The sequence below is a fragment of the Hypanus sabinus genome, chromosome 10 (genome assembly GCF_030144855.1).
Source record: "Hypanus sabinus isolate sHypSab1 chromosome 10, sHypSab1.hap1, whole genome shotgun sequence".
Lineage (NCBI taxonomy): Eukaryota > Metazoa > Chordata > Chondrichthyes > Myliobatiformes > Dasyatidae > Hypanus > Hypanus sabinus.
Genome location: NC_082715.1, coordinates 94,742,848 through 94,765,598, shown reverse-complemented (window position 1 = coordinate 94,765,598; position 22,751 = coordinate 94,742,848). Strand labels below are relative to the sequence as shown.

The 22,751-nt window shown below is 38.7% G+C and overlaps 1 protein-coding gene across 2 annotated transcripts in view; it reads right to left on the bottom strand.

The window, feature by feature from the left end:
• The window catches only part of ascc3 (activating signal cointegrator 1 complex subunit 3), a 374,033-nt gene that overhangs the window by 322,951 nt on the left and 28,331 nt on the right, over positions 1 to 22,751 (bottom strand). For both annotated transcript variants that reach the window (XM_059982329.1, XM_059982330.1), the window contains exons 6-10: positions 22,290 to 22,491; positions 21,618 to 21,753; positions 15,218 to 15,343; positions 6,201 to 6,401; positions 4,858 to 4,998 (exon numbers count right to left, since the gene is read on the bottom strand). In XM_059982329.1, the coding sequence (XP_059838312.1) occupies positions 4,858 to 4,998; positions 6,201 to 6,401; positions 15,218 to 15,343; positions 21,618 to 21,753; positions 22,290 to 22,491 (806 nt within the window). The remainder of the gene's footprint in view (positions 1 to 4,857; positions 4,999 to 6,200; positions 6,402 to 15,217; positions 15,344 to 21,617; positions 21,754 to 22,289; positions 22,492 to 22,751) is intronic.

The following is a 22,751-nucleotide window of genomic DNA, read 5'->3' as shown; positions in this document are numbered from 1 at the left end:
CTTGGTGCAAGATGCAGTGAAAAGTCAGCAGCTTTCTGTCCAGCGACTTCTGCAGTAAAGCCAAAAATCCCTTGTGCGCTCCTGTCATACTTGGTGCCCCATCAGTAGCTACTGACACCAGGTGAGTGGTCTTTATTCCTTTGGCTCTTAAACAATTCAAGACAGCCTCACAGATTCCTTCCCCCGTGTTTGGCCTTTTAAAAGTATCAACTCAATCATTTCTTCCTGTGGCCCGGCAGAGTTTACATACCGGCAGAACAGCGCTATTTGTTCAATATCACCTTTGTCTTTAGACTCGTCACAGGCAATCGAGTAGGCCACAGCTGAATTGATGTCTTTAATTTGCTGTCTTGTGATGTCTTCTGCCATTTTTATGGTTCTGTCTTTGACAGTCTTTGCAGAGAGGGGCATATCCCTGATTTTCTGCACAATTTCACTCTTGTTTTTAAAGTCCGTGAATAGATGTTCCGAAATCTTAATGGAAGATTCTTTTATATATTCACCATCTGTAAACTGCTTCCAGTGCCTGACTATTCCCTGAGTGGCAACAAAACTAGCATACGTAGTTGATTTTCCAGACATCATCCACTTCTTGAAATGATTTTTGCTCAGATCAACCTTCCGCATCAGTTCCGAAACGGCTTTTTTTCTCTCATCTCCATCCGGATATTTTTGAGCAAAGGCTGCGTGTTTATTCTGGAAATGTCTTGCGACATTTGACTTTTTGTTGTTTGCTAGTTTCTCATTGCATATTAAGCATACCAGTCTCGTCAGCAGTGAAAGCAAATGAATCTGCCCACGTATCATTAAACGTCCTGTTTTCTTCAGTCACTTTTCTTTTTTTAGAATTCTCCATAGTTAGCCTACCTTGGATCGAAAAATTAAAGAAATCACGTACTGGTGGGTGTCAGGCATTGGCAGTGGTGACGTATATTAATAGCGACAAAAAACACGTTTTATTTAGATTGTACAAGATCACCATAATGTTCAAATTTAGAATTACATTTCAAAAACTAACAAACTAACATAAAATACATTTTAATTAAATACTCATCATTTATTTTCCAAAGCCACAGGGAGCCGCAGCACAGAGATGAAAGAGTTGCATGCGGCTCCGGAGCAGCGGGTTGCCAACCCCTGGGCTAAACTATACAGCAACAACATTTTATTTAATTTATAAAATGCTATCATGCACAATGGTTCCAAGTAATAACATTGTCTAGACTTGCACAAATAGTAGACTTTACTAAATATTTATTTTCCAATGCATATTCTTATTGATATATTCTAAATCAATATATAGATGTACCAGCTAGGGAGGATGCAATATTAGATCTCCTATTAGGAAATGAGTTAGAGCAGGTGACGGAAGTGTGTGTAGGGGAACACTTTGGTTCCAGTGATCATAACACCACTAGTTTCAACTTGATCATGGATAAAGATAGATTTGTTCCTTGGGTTGAAGTTCTAAACTGGAAAAAGGCCAAATTTGAAGAAATGAGAAAGGATCTAAAAAGTGTAGATTGGGACAGGTTGTTCTCTGTCAAGGATGTGATTGGTAAGTGGGAGGCCTTCAAAGGAGAAATTTTGAGAGTGCAGAGTTTGTATGCTCCTGTCACGATTAAAGGCAAAGTGAATAAAAATAAGGAACCTTGGTTCTCAAGGGATATTGGTACTCTGATAAAGAAGAAGAGAGAGATGTATAACATGTATAGGCAACAGGGAGGAAATAAGATGCTTGAGGAGTATAAAAAGAGTAAGAAAATACTTAAGAAAGAAATCGGGAGAGCTAAAAGAACACATGAGGTTGCTTTGGCAGTCAGGGTGAAGGATAATCCTAAGAGCTTCTACAGGTATGTTAAGAGCAAAAGGAAAGTAAGGGATAAAATTGGTCCCCTTGAAGATCAGTGGTCGGCTATGTATGGAACTAAAAGAAATGGGAGAGATAGTAAATGGATTTTTTGCATCTGTATTTTCAAAGGAAACTGAAATGGAGTCTATGGAAACAAAGCAAACAAGTAGGGAGGTCATGGAACTTATACAGATTAAAGAGGAGGAGGTGCTTGCTGTCTTCAGGCAAATCAGAGTAGATAAATCCCCAGGACCTGACAGGGTATTCCCTTGGACCTTGAAGGAGACTAGTGTTGAAATTACAGGGGCCCTGGCAAAAGTATTTAAAATATAGATATCCACGGGTCAGGTGCTGGAGGATTAGAGGATAGCTCATGTAGTTCCGTTGTTTAAAAAAGGCTCAAAAAGTAAGCAGAGAAATTATAGGCCGGTAAGTTTGACATCGGTAGTAGGTAAATTATTGGAAGGAATACTAAGAGATAGGATCTACAGTTTGGATAGACAGGGACTTATAGAAAAAGTCAGCATGGCTTTGTGCATGGTAGGTCATGTTTAACCAATCTATTAGAGTTTTTCGAGGAAGTTACCAGGAAAATGGATGAAGGGAAGACAGTGGATGTTGTATACATGGACTTTGGTAAGGTCTATGACAAGGTCCCGCATGGGAGGTTAGTTCGGAAGATTCAGTCGCTAGGTATACGTGGACAGGTAGTAAACTGGATTAGACATTGGCTCTATGGAATAAGCCAAAGAGTGGTAGTAGAGGATTGCTACTCTGAGTGGAGGCCTGTGTCTAGTGGTGTGCCACAGGGATCAGTGCTGGGTCCATTGTTATTTGTCATCTATATCAATGATTTAGATGATAATGTGGCAAATTGGATCAGCAAATTTGCTGATGATACAAAGATTGGAAGTGTAGTGGGCAGTGAGGAAGGTTTTCAAAGCTCGCAGAGGGATTTGGACCAGTTGGAGGAATGGGCTGAAAAATGGCAGATGGAGATTAATGCGGACAAGTGTGAGATATTGCACTTCGGAAGGTCAAACCAAGGTAGAACATACAAGGTAAATGGTAGGACACTGAGGAGTGCAGTAGAACAGAGGGATCTGGGAGTACAAATACATAATTCCCTAAAAGTGGCGTCACAAGTAGATAAGGTCATAAAGAGAGCTATTGGTACATTGGCCTTTATAAATCAAAGTATTGAGTATAAGAGTTGGAATGTAACTATGAGATTATTTAAGACATTGGAGAGACAGAATTTGGAGTATTGTGTGCAGTTTTGGTCACCTAATTACAGGAAGGATATTAATAAGGTTGAAAGAGTGCAGAGAAGGTTTACAAGGATGCTGCCGGGACTTGAGAAACTGAGTTACAGAAAAAGGTTGAATAGGTTAGGTCTTTATTCCCTGGAGCGTAGGAGAATGAGGGGTGATTTGATAGAGGTGTATAAAATTATGATGGGTATAGATAGAGTGAATGCAAGCAGGCCTTTTCCACTGAGGCTAGGGGAGAAAAAAACCAGAGGACATGCGTTAAGGGTGAAGGGGGAAAAGTTTAAAGGGAACATAGGGGGGGGCTTCTTCACGCAGAGAGTGGTAGGAGTGTGGAGTGAGCTGCCAGATGAAGTGCTGAATGCGGGCTCACTTTTGACATTTAAGAAAAACTTGGGACAGGTATATGGATGAGAGGGGTTTGGAGGGATATGGCCCAGGTGCAGGTCAGTGGGACTAGGCAGAAAAATGGTTCGGCACAGCCAAGAAGAGTCAAAAGGCCTGCTTCTGTGCTGTAATGTTCTATGCAAGATAGGTGAAGCTTTTATTTGGAATATAAAAATCAGCTTGATATGTCATACATATCAACTTACATTGAAACTTGCAACAAAATGCATAACTTGCATCAACGACAATGTGTTGAGGGTTGCCCACAAGTGTTGCCAAGTATTTGGTGCCAAGATTCTTTATCCACACCTTACTAACCTGCAAATCTTCGAGTGTGGAAGAAAGCTGAAGCACTCAAAGTAAATTTATTATCAAAGTACATATGCATCACCATATACTACCTTGAGATTCAATTTCATGTATGTATTTACAAGAAAATAAAGAAATATGTACAATAGAATGTATAATAACTCCACAAAAACACAGATTGACAAACAACCAATGTGCACAAGAACTCAAATTGTACAAACATTAGTAAACAGTCTTTCAAGTTGAGTCTATACATTGTGGAATCAGTTCAGAGTTGAGGTTAGTGAAGTTATCTATGCTTGTTCAGGATCCTGATGGTCCCCAGCACCTTAAACCTGTGTCCTCTTGTGGCAACCACTTCAGCCCTGGGAAAAAGCCTATCCACACGATCAATGCCTCTCATAATCTTATACACCTCTATCAGGTCATCTCTGACGCTCCAAGGAGAAAAGGCCAAGTTTACTTAACCTATTCTCATAAGGCATGCTCCCCAATCCAGGCAACATCCTTGTAAATCTCCTTTGCACCCTTTCTATGGCTTCCACATCCTTTCTGTAGTGAGGCGACCAGAACTGAGCACAGTACTCCACGTGGGGTCTGACCAGGGTCCTATATAGCTGCAACATTACCTTTCGGCTCCTAAGTTCAATTCCACTACTTTTACCTTATAGATTACAGAAGAACAAAACAGCTTTTTTGACTGTTTTTTTTTAGATTTACAGAGGGGAAGTTCAGAAGAGACCTTGAAAGCAGACAAGGCCCTGGGCAGAAGAAGAGATGGGTTGGAAAAAGTGAAAGTGTTGAAAAATTTGTTTAAAATTCAAGAATGTTGTTTAAAAATGACAGAATACCAATTTTTCTTTTCCCACATTTCATAAGGTCTTGTATTTAGCTAAAAATAATGAAATCCATTGAAATACTTATTCTAGAATTAAAAGCAATTTTATGCAAATTCAAGTCATAATCTGCTCAATTAAAGAAATATAGACAATATTTTGCACCAATTTATCCTTGAGTGTAATAAACTCCTGGTCATACCTGTGTCCGTAAAATTTCTCCTTTGGTCAGCTGCATGTCCCCAGTAAGCTCCTTCACCAAGATGCCCAATGGTTCAAGGCGCTTGCTGAAATAATTTGTCATCTCAGCAGCTAAGGCCTTCATAGGAGCTACATATACAATCTAGAGTAAAGATTAATAACAAGTCAAAAAAACTGTTACCTGGATCAAAAATCTACATGAACTACTTTATTATCCAGTAAGGCTGAAATATATTAATAATCATGTGTGAAAAATGATCCATATTGCAACTATATAAATAGTCATACATTTTATTTAACTAACATTATAGAAATTGGCTTAAAAATTACCATTTAGAAAGCTGTTTATATCATGTAATGACTTTACAGGTCATCACTGAGTTAAGAATGCTCAAATTATGAATATCCCTATGTTTGGATGAATTTTACATATTACTAAATGCAGATGTCCAACATATATAAATGTTTCCATTTCTACCAAAGTGTTCTCCCTCTCCCTCTGTATATATATTAGTTTCTGATCTGTCTTACGTGATCTTACAATACTCTCCATGCATTATTACCATATCAAGTAATTTTGTGTATTTCCTTACAGATGGAAAAAAAATCAGTTTGTGGACTTCAGTAAAAAGCCCATTCATTTTATGTAGGGGGCCTGTATGTATAAACTCAAATACCAACCTCACTATAGCCGATTCAATTTTGAAATATTATCCCTGATTTTCCCATGAAATGCCAATCATTCTGCCTGTAATTGATGTATCTCCTTATACTGAGCTGCCCCCATAAAAAATGAGCTTTCAAAGAGGTCCAGAGAAATGTTTTTCTGGTAATATGTCAAATATAATACAACAGGGAACTCCTCATGGAACATAGAAGTGATGCAAAACTTCCTGCAGTTTCCCCATCAGTTACATTGGGAAATCTGACTTCTATACTTAATAGAACTGAGCAGTCAGAAGGAAGGGAGTCAAATTTCAGATGATTAGTCACATCTTGAAACTCAGAGTTTATTTAAATACATTCAATTGTTTTAAGTATTTCTAACATTTTATATATTTATTTAATTTTAATTGCTTATGGGAATTAGTGAAATCAATGTATTCTAGCCTGCTGATGGCTTTAACAGCTGATTCAGTCTAGAAACACTGTCTAACCAACTATCAAAATATTTCTGTGAAATTTCCAACTGGATAATCATCTATCAGATTAACTTTGGTATGTATGAATCTAGCCAGTAAGGGAGAAGAGGCCAGTGGTGAATGCAACTCCAAGTTTATTCTGAGCAATGGATAATGACATGTTTAATGTCTTATCCCGGATGAAACTTAAATAAATTTGCACCTTGAACTCATCCTTTCTGATAACCCCTTGATGAATATGCTGTCGGATTTCATGCAGAACAGTAAGCATGGCAATGTTAGTTTTCCCAGCTCCTGTCGGGGCACAGATCAGCATGTTCTCATTGGTGTTGTAAGCTGTCTCAAATACCATGGACTGGATGCGGTTCAGTCGCTTCATTCCTTTGAAAGCCATCTGACCAATCTGAAAGTATAAGCATGAACATTATTATAAACCTTCTGCAGCAGACCTTCGATGGACATGCAAAAAAGATGTTGGTATCTATAAATGTGAAATGAAAAGTAAAACTTGCAATTAAGTGGTCCAATTGAACAGATGGCTTTATTGCAAAAGAGATCAAGTCTAATAATGGGATATATTAAGGACTCTTAAAGGGCATCATAAGGGGCACTTTCTTTGTGTAGTGGGGGAAGAGACTTTTTGCTTGGGCTGGAATACAGCTGGTGCTGCGAAAAGGAACAGCATGTTGAGTATTGGGGGGAGGAGGGGGGAAGAGGCGGAAAAAAACAGGGTGTGTGAGATTGTTAGATCTGTGGACATTGCAGAGTTCGGCTTGCTTTGTTAATGGCAAGTATTTTGATTCAGGTACTGCCAATACACATTTGTTTTTCTTTCTGCGGCTACATCCACAATAGACCGGATAATTTTGAAAATGCCAGTTTCGCGTAAAAACGATAGTTGTCCACACTAGGCATTTTTAAAAATATCTCTGTCCACATTGAAACCGATAGTTTGGCACATCTCCTCCTACTGCGCATGTGCAGGACACATCTACTGAAAACAAGTAACATGTTTGGTGTCGAATCTCACTGTGAAAGTGCGTGTTTGTACAGTTACAGACTAGAATCTCCACCTGCTGCGCATGTGCAGGACACATCTACCGAAAACAAGTGACATGTTTGGTGTCGAATCTCGCTGTGAAAGTGCATGTTTGTTCAGTTACAGACTAGAAAAACTTAAAACAACAGACAGCTGTTTGCTCTCGCGCAGGAGGACTTAAAAAACAAATACTGGAGCATATGGAGGCAACCAACATGGAGCTCACGAACAGTATGAACCGGCTGACGATGAACATTGAAAAACTGACTAACTCCTTTGCACTAATAAAGCACCTTGTTAAATTTGTAAAACATGTCTGCATCAGTATTATCTTGTATTTCCATACAATGTTACATTAGGCTGTTACACATCTATTGTCAGAGAAGTACTTGCATAAATAGGTAAGCCACCTTCATACAAGCAAGGACAGAAAACAAGGCAAAGTGAGTACAGTCGGCCCTCCTTATCCGCAAGGGATTGGTTCTGGGACCTCTCACGGATACCAAAATTTGCGGATGCTCAAGTCCCTTATTCAACCTGTCTCAATGCGGTGAACCTCATGACCCAGCGGAACCCCATACCTTATTTAACCTGTCTCAGTGCAGTGGACATTAGGACCCGGTGGCAGAACTCTGAATCCGCAGTGTTTCTGTTCACAAAAATAATCATGATCACGATTGAAAATAAAGTGGAAATAATAAAGCAATCGGAAAGAGGTGAAACGCCATCGGTCACTGGAAAAGCGTTAGGCTACGTCACTAAATGTTCAGAACAATTTTAAAGCATAAAGTGAGAAAGGCTCTACCCCGATGAAAGCTGCAATTATTACTAAGCAACACAGTGGTTTAATTATTGGGTTTTGGGTTTTTGATCCTCCACATCAACCTGGCAAGGTGGAGAGCGCATTCGGAAGCGGTCTGTCACTGGATCGAACTCGGGGAATTCCGTTCCCGAGCCCGGCGCTGAAGCATACATTAAATGTTTTATATGCATAGAAAGGTAAATTATGTACAATATACTAAGACAAACATTTAACTAACTTACGCTAAATAATACTGGATGTACCTGTTCTGACTTACTTAGTAAGAGAACTTCCGATTTTTTGACTCTGATCCATGGTAACCCTTGCACATCCTCTATATACTTTAAATCATCTCTAGATTACTTATAATACCTAATACAATGTAAATGCTATGTAAAATGGTTGTTATACTGCATTGTTTAGGGAATAATGACAAGAAAAAACAAGTCTGTACATGTTCGACAACAAGTGTTGGAAGAGCACTTCCGGGTTTTCATGATTCGCAATTGGTTGAATTCGCGCATGCGGGATCTGTGGACAAGGAGGGCCAACTGTACCTTCCTTACCACCACATCTAATTGCATTGCCATTTGCAGGGAACTATAATGATAAAATGTTGAGATAAGCCAAGTTGCATCTACAAGTCTACCTTTTAGCCTCAAGGGCACTTCGCAAACTAACCAGCATGATTACAAATGGGGCATTAGAGCAAAAATTTGGGGTGACCCTTATATCTTTTACTCTAAAAGTAACTTAAGAAACAAAACATGAGCAGTAGTTTTAAATGGATTTTTAATTTCTACTAAGACGACAAAACTTGTAACCAAACAAATTCTCTCTTGGGTGTTATGAAATATTAATACAGCTATCAAAAAGCAGAACAGTTTGGCTATGAGCAGAGTTAGCACAGCCAGCTAAGCCAACAAGAATAGGTTTTAGGTGTTCAGAAATGGAAAGGGCAATTGATATTCAGTTTGGAGCCAAATGGAGGAATAATAATGCGCAACAAGAAAAGCTGAAGGGTGACTTTATAGAGGTTTACAAAACTATGAGGAGCATGGATAGGATAGAAAGTCAGAATCCTTTTCCCAGGAAAGAAAAGTCCAAAACTAAAGAGTAGATGTTTAAATTGAGAGGATAGGAATTCAAAGGAGATTTGAGGGTTATGTTTCCTTTGCAAGAGAGTGGTGAATATTTGGAATTAATTGCCAGAGGAACCGTGGAGGCAGATACTATTGACATATTTAAAAGGGATACAGACAAGTAAGGGAGTAGAGGGATTTAGGTCTCATTGTAGCATTTGACCAAAATCCAATTAAATGTGTTTCTAAAAACAAAGAAATAAAACAAATTTGAAATGTAGTAAACCACCCAATAATAATCTGAATAGCACAATATTTTCCATTTACCACGACCTTTTATATATTTTAAAATGAATATGAAGTTCATTACTTCTATTTTAAATTGGTCAACAGCCATGGCAATAAACTGGGAAGCACTGTATTAAATACTCCCGTTAAAGCAGGCACTAATTCGGCTATTGGTTCCATCTAAACCACGATTGCTCAATGAACTGTTAAATAAATTCTAAAGTAGAAATGAAAAAGTTTCAGCCAAAAGCAAGTTTTTCCCACCTTGGAATCATAACAACCTTTCAGTCCCACATGCACAAAGTACTGTAAAACTGCTCTCACTCTGCACTGCAAATACAGTATCAATCTACCTTGCAAATATGATGTTGGTAATTTGACTTCTTCAGAAGTACTCAATTCCCCAAAAGAAAAACTACGAAGTGGATACAGTGATCCACCACAGTTTAAAGATATATTTGTATCGATACTTTATTGTGTTAATCTTTTACGATCTAAAGCATGACACGTTATCAGAATTCTTGTCAATAATCTGATTTCTAATTTTACATCATTGAAACATAGAAAACCTACAGGAAAATACAGGCCCTTCAGCCCAAAATGCTGTGCTTACTTTAGAAATTGCCTTGGGTTACCCATAGCCCTCACTTTTCCTAGCTCCATGTACCTATCCAGGAGTCTCTTAAAAGACCCTATTGTATCTGCCTCCACCACCATCGCTAGCAACCCATTCCATGCACTCACCACTCTCTGTGTAAAAAACTTACCCCTGACATCTCCTCTGTATCTACTTAAACTATGCCATCTTGTGATAGCGATTTCAGCCCTGGGAAAAAGCCTCTGACTATCCACACACCAACACTTCACGTCATCTTATACACCTCTATCAGGTCACCTCTGTCACTCCAAGGAGAAAAGGCCAGGTTTACTCAACCCATTCTCATAAGGCATGCTTCCCAATCCAGGCAACATCCTTGTAAATCTCCTCTGCACCCTTTCTATGGTTTCCACATTCCTCCTGTAGTGAGGTGACCAGAACTGAGCACAGTACTCAAAGTGGGGTCTGACCAGGGTCCTATATAGTTGTAACATTACCTCTCAGCTCCTAATCTCAATCCCACGGTCAATACACCATATGCCTTCTTAACCACTCAGTCAACCTGCACAGCAGCTTTTAGTGTCCTATGGACTTGGACCCCAAGATTCCTCTGATCCTCCACACTGCCAAAAGTCTTACCGTTAATAATATATTCTGCCATCATATTTGACCTACCAAAATGAACCACCTCACACTTATCTGGGTTGAAATCCACCTGCCACTTCTCAGTCCAGTTTTGCATCCTATCGATGTCCCGCTGTAACCTTTGACAGCCCTCCACACTATCCACAACACCTCCAACCTTTGTATCATCAGCAAATTTACTAACCCATCCCTTCACTTCCTCATCCAGGTCATTTATAAAAATCACAAAGAAAAGGGGTCTTAGAACAGATCCCTGAGACACACCAATGGTCACCAACCTCCATGCAGAATATGACCCATCTACAACCACTCTTTTCCTTCTGTGGGCAAGCCAATTTTGGATCCACAAATCAAGGTCCCCTTGGATCCCATGCCTCCTTACTTTCCTAATAAGCCTTGCAAGGGGTACCTTATCAAATGCTTTGCTGAAATCCATATCCACTACATCTACTGCTCTTCCTTCATCATTGTGTTTAGTCACATCCTCAAAAAAATCAATCAAGCTTGTAAGGCACGACCTGCCTTTGATAAAGCCATGCTGACTATTCCTAATCATATTATGTATCTCCAAACGGTCATAAATCTTGCCTCTCACATTGCTCCATCAAATCTTCTCCATCTACTTACCAACCACTGAAGTAAGACTCACTGATCTATTATTTCCTGGGCTATCTCTACTCCCTTTCTTGAATAAGGGAACAACATCTGCACCCCTCCAATCCTCCAGAACCTCTCCCATCCCCATTGATGATGCAAAGATCATTGCCAGAGGCTCAGCAATCTCCTCCCTTGCTTCCAACAGTAGCTTGGGGTATATCTTTTCCAGTCCTGGTGACTTATCCAACTTGATGCTTTCCAAAAGCTCCAGCACATCCTCCTTCTTAATGCTCAAGCTATTTAATCCACTGTAAGTCATCCCTACAATTGCCAAGATCCTTTTCTGTAGTGAATACCAAAGCAAAGTATTCATTAAGTACCTCTGCTATCTCCTCTGGTTTCATAGACACTTTCCCACTGTCACACTTGATTGGTCCTATTCTCTTACGTCTTCTTGCTCTTCACGTACTTGTAAAATGCCCTGGGGTCTTCCTTAATCCTGCTCGCCAAGGCTTTCTCATAGCCCCTTCTGGCTCTCCTAGTTTCATTCTTAAGCCCCTTCCTGCTAACCTTTTAATTTTCTAGATTATTATTACCTAGTTTTTTGAACCTTTTGTAAGCTTTTCTTTCCTTCTTGACTAGATTTTCAACTGCCTTTGTACACCACAGTTCCTGTACCCTACCATTCTTTCCCTGTCTCATTGGAATGTACTTATGCAGAACACCACACATATATCCCATGAACATTTGCCAAATTTCTGCTGTACATTTCCTTGAGAACATCTGTTCCCAATTTCTGCTTCCAAGTTCCTGCCTGATAGCCTCATATTTCCCCTTACTCCAATTAAACATTTTCCTAACTTGTCTGTTCCTATCCCTCTCTCAATGCTATGGTAAAGGAGATAAAATTGTGATCACTATCTCCAAAATGCTCCCCCACTGAGAGACCTGACATCTGACCAAGTTCATTTCCCAAAACCAGATCAAGTACTGCCTTCTCCTCTTGTAGGCTTATCTACACACTGTGTCAGGAAACCTTCCTGAACACACCTAACAAACTTCACCCTATCTAAACCTCTTGCTCTAGGGAGATGCCAATCAATATTGGAGAAATTAAAATCTCCCATCATGACAATCCTGTTATTACTGCACTGTTCCAGAATCTGTCTCACTATCTGCTCCTTGATGTCCCTATTACTATTGGATGGTCTATAAAGAAACACTCAGTAGAGTTATTGACCCCTTCCTGTTTCTAACTTCCTCCCACAGAGACTCAGTAGACAATCCCTCCATGAGTTCCTCCTTTTCTGCATCCATGACACTGTCTCTGATCAGCAGTGCCACACCTCCACAACTTTTGCCTCCCTCCCTGTCCTTTCTGAAACATCTAAAGCCTCTAAGTAGCCATTCCTGATCCTGAGCCATCCAAGTCTCTGTAATGGCCACAACATCATACCTCCAAATACTGATCCACGCTCTAAGCTCATCCACTTTGCTCATGATACTCTTTGCATTAAAATAGATGCATCTCAAACCATCAGTCTGAGTGCATCCTTTCTCTATCAACTGCTTATCCTCCCTCTCACTCCGCATACAAGCTTTCTTTATATATGAGCCAACTTGCATACCGTTTGGCTTGTATACAGGGCCAACTGCCCCGTCAGGTTCCTCTGTCCTCCAGTTCACTTCTGTTTCAAATAACTCTCCAGATTAAACAAATTACTAGCTAACACTTCAAATCTAGATTTAAGTCAGTGAGCTTCAGCTCCTGGCTGCAGAGCCAGGAAAACACTCTTTTAGTATCTACACTGTTGATCCCTCTGAGAATGTGGTGTGCTTCAATTTTGTTATCTCCATTTTTTGTAAACTAATGAATACATGTCCAGCCCACTCAAATTCTCCACGTATGACGTAACCATCATCCAGAGAACCAGCCTGATCAATCTTGACCATGTCTGCATGCATTATGCAGCTGCCAAATGACTGGCTCATTAGATATTTGCATTAAAGAACAGATGTACCTAATAAAGTGGCCACTGAATGTATTCAACATTTTATTTCTGTTGACACGGATTAACTTCCCATCTGTCCACATTGTATTTCATCTGGTGTATTTTTGTCCACTGATTTAGCTTATCTATATTTCCTTAAAGACGTTTTCCACCTATGACAACATTCACATCACACTTCATTTCATATCAGTGGCAGCTTGGAAATATATTTGACCTGCTTAACCCAAATTGTTCACATTGACTATGATCAGTTGGACACAAACACCAATCTCTACACTTCTCTAGTAGTCACAGACAGACCAACAGACATATTTTATTGATCCCGAGGGAAACTGGGTTTCATTACAGCCGGACCAACTAAGAATAGTGCAGAAATATAGCAATATAAAACCATAAATAATTAAATAATAATGTTAATCATGCCAAGTGGAAATAAGTCCAGGACCAGCCTATTGGCTCAGGGTGTCTGACACTCTGAGGGGGGAGTTGTAAAGTTTGATGGCCACAGGCAGAAATGACTTCCTATGTTGCTCAGTGTTACATCTCGGTGGAATGAGTCTCAGGCTGAATGTACTCCTGTGCCTAACCAGTACATTATGGAGTGGATGGGAGTCATTGTCCACAGCCTGGCAAAGAAAGGATGACCTGTTTATTCCTTCTCTTCTTCTAAGATGAAACTTGATTCTCCATTATTTGAGGTTTTTTTTTAATGTTTCCATCCCTGAATGCAAAGTATTGCTTTACTTCCTCTGCTATTTGCTTCAGTCCAATCATAAACTCTGCCTGTTGATAATGAATACACATTTGCCTTTGTTAACTTGGTCCTTTGACTTATTTATAAAACTACAGTCCATTTTCCTTGTCTCATATTTACTTTTATTTAGTCATCTTTTCAAGAATTCTAAAAAAAAGCTCCTAATATCTGGTTTTAGTGCTCCCCCCCCCCCCCGTTACTTTATTTATCTTTTTTATTGATTTTCATAGAAACATAGAAAGCCGACAGCACAATACAGGCCCTTTGGCCTACAACGCTGTGCCAAACATATACTTCGAGTTACCCATAGCCCTCTATTTTTCTAAGCTCCATCTACCTATCCAAGTCTCTTAAAAGTCCCTATTGTAACACACATGTTGGACAGTAGTAATGGGAGACAAGGAAATAATGGGCGAATTGAAGAAGTATTTTGAGTTAGTCTTCACTGTGGAAGACACAAGCAAGTGGTGGAAGTTGCAAGTGTCGGGGGCATAAAGTGTGTGAAGTTACCATTACTAGGTAAACAAAGGTCTGAAGGTAGATAGGTCACCTGGACCAGATGGTGTACACCCCAGGGTTCCGAAAGAGGTGGCAAAAGAGATTGTGGAGGCATTAGTAATGATCTTTTAATGATCAGTAGATTCTGGAATGGTTCCAGAAGATAGGAAAATTGCAAATGTCACTCCACTCCAAGAAGGGAGAGAGGCAGAAGAAAGGAAATTACAGGCCAGTTAGACTGACCCCAGTAGTTGGGAAGATGTTGAAGTTGATTGGAGGATGTGGTTACAGGGTACTTGAAGGCACCATGGTTTTCTCAAGGGAAAATCTTGCGACAAATCTGTTGGAATTCTTTTTTACGAAATCACAAGCAGGACAGACAAAGGTGTTGTGTACTTGGATATTCGGAAGGCCTTATTTCTTCAATAATCAATAATTTAAACACTTTTCTTTTGGATTTGTGTCTGAAAGTTATCTACATTTTTTGCAAATTATGCATCACTCTTTCAAATGCTAACCACAGATGTCCACAGTCACACTTCTGAATACAGTTTATCAAGTTATCATAGTAATCCTGCCCCTCATACCTTCGTAGTGGATCAATAACACTATGGAAATAATAGTTACTGAAAGAATTCAATAAAAGCTAAGAACATGACATTATATACCTTGACTAAAGATGTTCAAAAATGATTTGGGTAAAAAAAAGTACTGATTAAGGAAGTTATTACAGTATTAGAAAAAGTAGAATATCCTTGCAAAAAAAGAAGAAATAAGGACACTATCATCCCACAAGAGTACTCAGTACATCAGGAAATATTGAGAACAGATTGAGGAACAAAATAATGCTAATTTTGTATTACACCCAATTGTTTGTAGTATACAAAAGTAATGTAATTATCACCTCATCCAAGTTCTTGATTTCAACCGGTTTCTCCTCAATTCCAATTGGCATGGGATGAGTTGCGGGAATAACCACTTGTTCATAGATTTTGTTATTCTCACGCTCAATGCCTTCTGGAAGAAACATCTGTAAAACATTAAAGCACATAGCATATTAGCATACTCACAACTTAATATGTATTCTTTACAGCATTTCCCACAAGTTACAAGTTAACTTTTAGTTCTCAACCTTAAAACACACTTTTCCCTCAGCTGGACAAGGACTGCATTGCCACATTAAAAGAAACGATGAATTTTTTCATCAATGTTTTCCTGCATTAAGAAATGGCTCTCAAGATATGAGAATTAATCCACGCTTCCCAGGGTATTATAACAAACCTATAATTGTCAGTGATAGAATTGAGCAACAGGAGATAGGCTTGGTAGGGAATCTTTGTCTTGCAAGATTCGTTGTGTATTTCAGTGAAAGAGCCATAATGGATACAAACTTGGTCCTCTAACTTGCACAAGAATCACCTGTGAACTGTAATTTGATAAACAAGATTAGGTGCTTTTGGTTCTGAAGCAGAAACTGCTGGGAATTATTCAGGATTTATGGAATTTTGTGGAAAACGGGCATTAATACTGATGAGAAGCAGGCACTAAAAAAACTGATCGTGTAAACTACATGCAGTAATCAATTTTGAAATTAAAAGGACGCTATGTACACAAACTAAGCGAAGGCTATTAGACCACAATAGGAGTCTCTGCTTAAGACATATGGTTTATCAACTGACATGACGATGAGACCTTCACAAATGCATGGATTGATCAGCTTACATCAAACAAGGCATCAGATATCTGCAGCTAAGTTATTTTGCATCATTGAGACTGAGATCTTGGGATTTATCTCCTAGCCCTCATTGGGAAAATCTGGAAACTAAATCTGTACAAGGATTTTCACTGGGTTCTATTTTAGGGACTTCTCTTCCCTTTGCTCTTTCTAAATTGCATAAATGAATTGACAATCCGATAGTCAAACATACTTTACGTATATGGTTTCAATTTCAGAAATTTTTTGAGTTGAATCAATTTGTTTTAACTATTCCTATTGTATCCAATTTTTTTTTCATCCCTCTATTATGGACCAAGCTTATTCAGCTTGGAAGACTAAAGGTATACTACGATTTTCTGATTTACTTTTGGATAATTGTTTTATGTCTTTTGAACAATTATCTAATAAATATAATTTGCTTAGATCTCATTTTTTTTAGATATTTACAGATTAGGAATTTTTTTAAACACTGTACTTCTTACCTTTCCAAATGTTGATTCTTCGGGTATTTTGGAGAAATTGTTAAAATTAAATCCTTTTCAGAAAGGTGTAATGTCAAATGTTTACAATATAATTATGAAAATAGGTTCAGAGGCCTTTTATAAGATTAAAAATGATTGGGAAAGAGAACTTAACCTTACTATCCCTATTGAAAATTGGGATAAAATTCTTCAATTAGTTAATTTATCCTCTATATGTGCTAAACATTCAGTGATACAGTTTAAAGTTGTGCACAGAGCTCATATGTCCAAGGATAAATTGGCTTGTTTTTATTCCCATATAGATCCTATATGTGACAGATGTCATTCTGAGATAGCTTCTTTAACTCATATGTTATGGTCATGTCCACTTTTGAAAAAATATTGGAAAGATATTTTCAATATTATTTCCACGGTATTGAACATTGATTTACAACCTCATCCTGTTACTGCAATCTTTGGTTTACCAATGATGGAGTCAATTCATTTATCTTCTTCTGCATGTCGGATGATTGCATTTCTTACATTAATAGCTAGATCTATTTTGTTGAATTGGAAAGAAATTAATCCCCCTACCATATTTCATTGGTTTTCTCAAACTATGTTATGTCTAAATGTGGAAAAAATTAGAAGTGTCATATATGACCCTTCTATTAAATTTGAAAAGATTTGGAGGCCATTTATTTAATATTTTCACGATATAAATTGACCCTGTTCCAATCCTGTTTGTTTTTCCGGTTTTGATTATATATATGTTGAGAAGATCGGGGTTGGGGACACTGATTATTTTGTATCTCTTTATAGATATTATGAACAGCCCATATTTTAAATATTTTTTTATTTTTATTTTATTTTTTTTTCTTCTTTTTCTTTTCCTTTTTTTTCTCTTTATTAGTTAGTGATCAGTTTGTTAGGTTAGTTTTTCTTAGGGTAATAATATTTTTTTTCTCTTTTCTGTTTTTTCTCAACATGATATACCTAGTTTTTTTTTGTTTCGTTTATGTGATATTTGTATCATTCATGATGTGGGAAGACTTAACTATATTGTACTTATTGCCTATGTATCCTTTTATGTTCATTTTAATTTGGTAAGTTTGTAATCCCATTATCTATGTATTAATCTTATCATGTTGATATTAATAAAAAGATTGAAAAAAAAGAAGGAGACTGAGATCAGGGAAGCTTCTAGACCAGACTTATTGCTATTTAGCACAAAGATAGCCAAAAGCATATCTGCTGTGTCTATCAATAATTGCAATAGTTGTGTACTCAGAGAGACTGCTCTCACAACACTAATATTGGTTATCTAGGTTCTCTGTCTGAAAAGCTTTTAGACCATCCATGTTTATTACTTTGTCCCGGCAAAAGTGTGTAAGCAAGCCCATTTGGTCCTATTGTTAACAGGTAATTCAATGGAATCATTTGCTGGATTCAAAATATTAAAGTAAACAATGTCATTGTAGATATTAAAATTGTATTGAGTCATCTGCTTTCATCTTTGTTCTTACAAGGATAAAAACTCAATGTGCTTGGGTGCCTATGAAGAACGTGGTAACCTGCCACAGTGACTATCATCCAGTAGCACTTATATCCACAGTGATTAAGTGCTTTGAGAGGTTGGTAATGAAACATGAAATATTAACTCCTGCCTAAGAAGCGAATTAGATCCACTTCAATTTGTCTATCGGCACAACAGGTCCACAACAGATGCCATTTCATTGGCTCATCACTCAAGCCTTGGAAAATCTGAACAACAAAGATGCAAACATGGATGCTCTTTATCAACTACAGATTGGCATTCAATACTATCATCCCCTCAAATCTATTCAAGACCTTGGCCTCAAAACCTCCTTGATTTCCTCAATTGCAGACCCCAGTTAGTTTAGATCGGCAAAAACATCTCCTCGACAATCGCCATTATCACAGGTGAAACACAAGGCTGTGAACTCAGCCCCCTGCTCTATTAATTTTATAATTATGACTGTGAGGCAAAACACAGCCGCAATGTCATATGTAAGTTTGTTGGTGACATCGCTATCCTTGGCCAAATTAAAGGTGACAACAAATCAACATACAGGTGGGAGATTCAAAGTCTGGATGAATGGTGCCACAATAATCACCTCTTACTCAATGTTAGCAAGATCAAGAAACTGATTATCAGGAGGAAGAACTCAGAGATCCATGAGCCAGTTCTCACCAGGGGAATCAAGAGGTGGAGAGGGTTAGCCACATTAAATTCCTCAGTATCATCATTTAGAGGATTTATCCTTAGCCCAGCTTATAAGTACCATTATGAAGAAGGCATGGCAAAACCTTCATTTCCTTATAAGTTTGCAAAAGTTTGTCATGACATCTAGAACTCTGACAAACTTCTACATATGTGTGATAGAGAGTATATAGACTGGTTATATCACAGTCTGGTATGGAGACACCAATACCTTTGGAGGATAATCTGACAAAATAGTAAATATGGCCCATTCCAACACGGGTAAAACCCTCCACACAGAGACATTGAAAACCTACAGCAAAGTACAGGCCCTTCAGCCCACAATGCTGTGCTGAACATGTACTTACTTTAGAAACTACTTAGGGTTATCCACAGCCCTCTACTTTTCCTAGCTCCATGTACCTATCCAGGAATCTCTTAAAAGACCCTATCATATCAGCCTCCACCACTGTCGTTAGCAATCTATTCCATGCACTCACCACTCTCTGCGTAAAAAAAACCCGACATCTCCTCTGTACCTACTTCCAAGCACCTTAAGACTGTGCCCTCTCATGTTTGCCATCTCAACCCTGGGAAAACGCCTCTGACTATCCACACGATCAATGCCTCTCATCATCTTATATACCACTATCAGGTCACCTCTCATCCTCCGCCACTCTATGGAGAAAAGGCCGAGTTCACTCAACCTATTGTCATAAGGCATGCTCCCCAATTCGGACATACCTACACAGAGTGCCGTCGCAGAAAGGCAGCATCCATCATCAAGGATCCCCACCACCCAAGGCATGCTCTCTTCTCATTGCTGCCATCAGTAAGGTGGTGTAGGAGCATCAAGATCCACTGCCTCTTTTTTACCTTAAGCTCCCAAGCCAAATCAGGTTCATGAACACAACATTCAATCCAGAATTGCCTTTCTCCTCATAGGCTCAACCACAAGATTGTTCTTCAGAGCAGTTTGTACAAATTTTACAAATTGTCTTTTGTGATCCAGCACCAACCTGATTTTCCCAATCTACCTACATGTTGAAATCTCTCATATTGTAATATTGCCCTTTTTACATGTCCTCTTTATTTCCTATTGTAATTTGTACCCCACATCCTGGCTACTGTGTGGAGACCTGTATACAACTCCCATCAGGACCTTTTTGAAGTTTTTTAGCTCTATCCACAAGAATTCTACATCTTCAGATCCTATATCACCTCTTTCCAAGGATTTGATATCTATTTTATCACAGAACCACCCCACCCTCTCTGCCTACCTGCATGACCTTTCAATACAATAGTATCCTTGGATGTGAAGCTCCCAACTATTATCTTTTTTTCAGCTACGACTCAGTGATGCTCACAAACATCATGCCTGCTAATCTCTAACTGCACTAGAAGATCATCTACCTTATTCCAGTGGTCCCCAACCACCAGCCGAGGACCAGTACTGGGCCACAAAGCATATGCTACCGGGTCGTGAGGAAACAATATTATTTGTCGATATGAAATGATACGAGTCAGCTGCACCTTTCCTCATTCCGTCATGCCCACTGTTGAACTTGAATGCATGAGAGGTCATTACGCATGCAAAGTCATTACCCACGCGAGGTCATCAGTCAATGAAATGCAGTGATACCCTTGTGCCAGGAATCACCGGTTGGCCTCGGGTAACCGGCCGCCTCGCACGGCCGGCGAGAAGTGCCGTTGCTACTGACCTGGAGCGCGGACAGATGGGCACCGCTTCTAAACCGGTTTAGCACACCAAATGTTCGTGGGGAACCCGGTACTAAAATATTCGCAGACGTCCTAATTCGGGCTCAAGGTTTCGTAAGTAGCAGAGCAGCTACCTCACTGTGATCTACTGAAAGTCATGTCTTGAGCCAAACTTTTGTTGGCCAACAGATCCTACCTACTGACAAGGGGGCGGGCGCATGCCCTGTCGCACTCTTTGCTCAGTCAGCCACTCTCTCCGGACTGCGACCGCCACAGGCTCGGCACGGGGACCTCCGGCCCTTATCTTGTCCTCTCAACCCACCCGTGACCAGCCGCACCTAACCAAGTAGGCGGGCAGGTGGGAAGCTGGAGTTCAGGCCCAGAGGCTCCCACTGATTCAGCGATATTGGTGTGTTGCAATGATTTTATATGGTTATACGAGAAAAATATGCAGTGTGTGTGTTTAATATCCAAATGTTACTTAAGATGTCATGATGCGATTGACTTATGAGTTATAATTGACTTATCACTATATTCATGTGAAGAAAATATGCGCTGTGTGGTTAATAGTACATTTGTTACATAATCCCTTTCAGAAACTAAATTGATTGTATCAGCCACTTATAAGTGACTTAGAGTTGACTTATAACCTATATTTTGGTTGTGATTAACATCCCCCCCCCCCACCCTGTTGGCCAGTCCGCAAGAATATTGTCAATATTAAACCGGTCTGCGTTACAAAGAAGGTTGGTGACCCCTGCCTTATTCCATATACTGACTGCATTCAAATACAACATCTTCAGTCCTGTATTCATTTAAGATAAGACAGGAAACCATTTCTTTTGAAATCTTAAATTAATGATGTGCTTTGGGCTAAACTACAAAGATTTTTGGACATTTAGGAAATCAAACAGAAACATGAAGTTGTGAGAGAGATCAGTTTAGTGAGAGAGATCAGTTTAGTGAAAGATCAGATCGTTCATGATGTTAGTGAATAGCAGAGCAGACTCAAAAATTTATTTGACTTATTCTTTTTTCTGTTCTCATTTCTTTGAAAATCTTAATAAAAAAAATTAAATTATAGGCAGTCAGCTAGTCAGAAAACATGCGCTCTAGTGAAAGTATTTGCATGCTAAAAACCAGTCATTAAGTAACTTTATCACCCAAAGCATCAAACTTATACCTTTGCACCAGCAATAAATGCTGAGGTCTGTGTTGCTTCACCATGTGAATCATAAACATGTGGATAATGAATTCGTTCAGAATTATATTGTCTTGTAAGAATTGGCGCTAATCTTGCATTCTGTAGAGCATTCTCTCTATAAAAGACACACAAAAAAATTATAACTAAAAATCATATCTACAAGCATTTCTTTAACCAGAAATATTCTGTTTTTTCTTGATTTTTGAAGACAATCAAAATGATCTTTTGATTCAGAGGTTAGTTAATGATTGAGCACTTTGCATCTTGCAAAACTAAGCAATCAGGGTTGAATTCTGATTTGCATAATAAATGAAATGTTTCTGCTTCACGAATGAATATTGTTTGCAAAACTGAAGAAAAATTTTAAGTTTAGACTTACAATCACATTTTTTGATAATGTTTTATATTTAAATAAGCAGTTGCATTCTTAATGTATTTTTTGATTACCAATCCAAAACTCATTAACACTGCCCATCCTATTGTCAATCTCACAGTTGTTCCTGGAATCTGAGGCATAGATCAATGATTCTTTTTTAATTAACTGACCGGTGTTTTCAGTCAATGAAAGGTAAATTACTTTAACATTTTGTAAAAACAAATTACCTAAACTAAATTGTTGGAAGCAAATAGCTTTGAAATTTGTTGTCTTACCTTTGTATTCGCAATTCCTTTGGATCAAAATATTGAGGTCCATCACCCAAAAATTCCCCTTCATCTCTTTTTTCTCGTTTAGCTTGCCGTTTTTCTTCTTTACGACATTGTTTTAATAATTGTTTTTCTTGTTCAGAATGGACAGTGACTTGGCAGCCATATATGGGTTGTGAATTTCCAACTAAACCTTTCTTTGAAGTATCTGTAAATGGGATTAATGTAATGTTGAGCATAAGACCATAAGATTTAGGGGCAAAATTAGGTCATTTGGCCCATTGAGTTTGCTTCATCATTTCATCCTGGCTGATCCAGTTTTCTCCCTGTATCCTCCATGCCCTGACCAATCAAGAATCTTTCAATCTCTGCCTTAAAAACTTGGCTGCCAGTGGCAAAGAAATCCACAGACTCACCACTCTCTGGCTAAAGACATTCCTCCTCGTCTCCGTTCTAAAAGGATGTCCC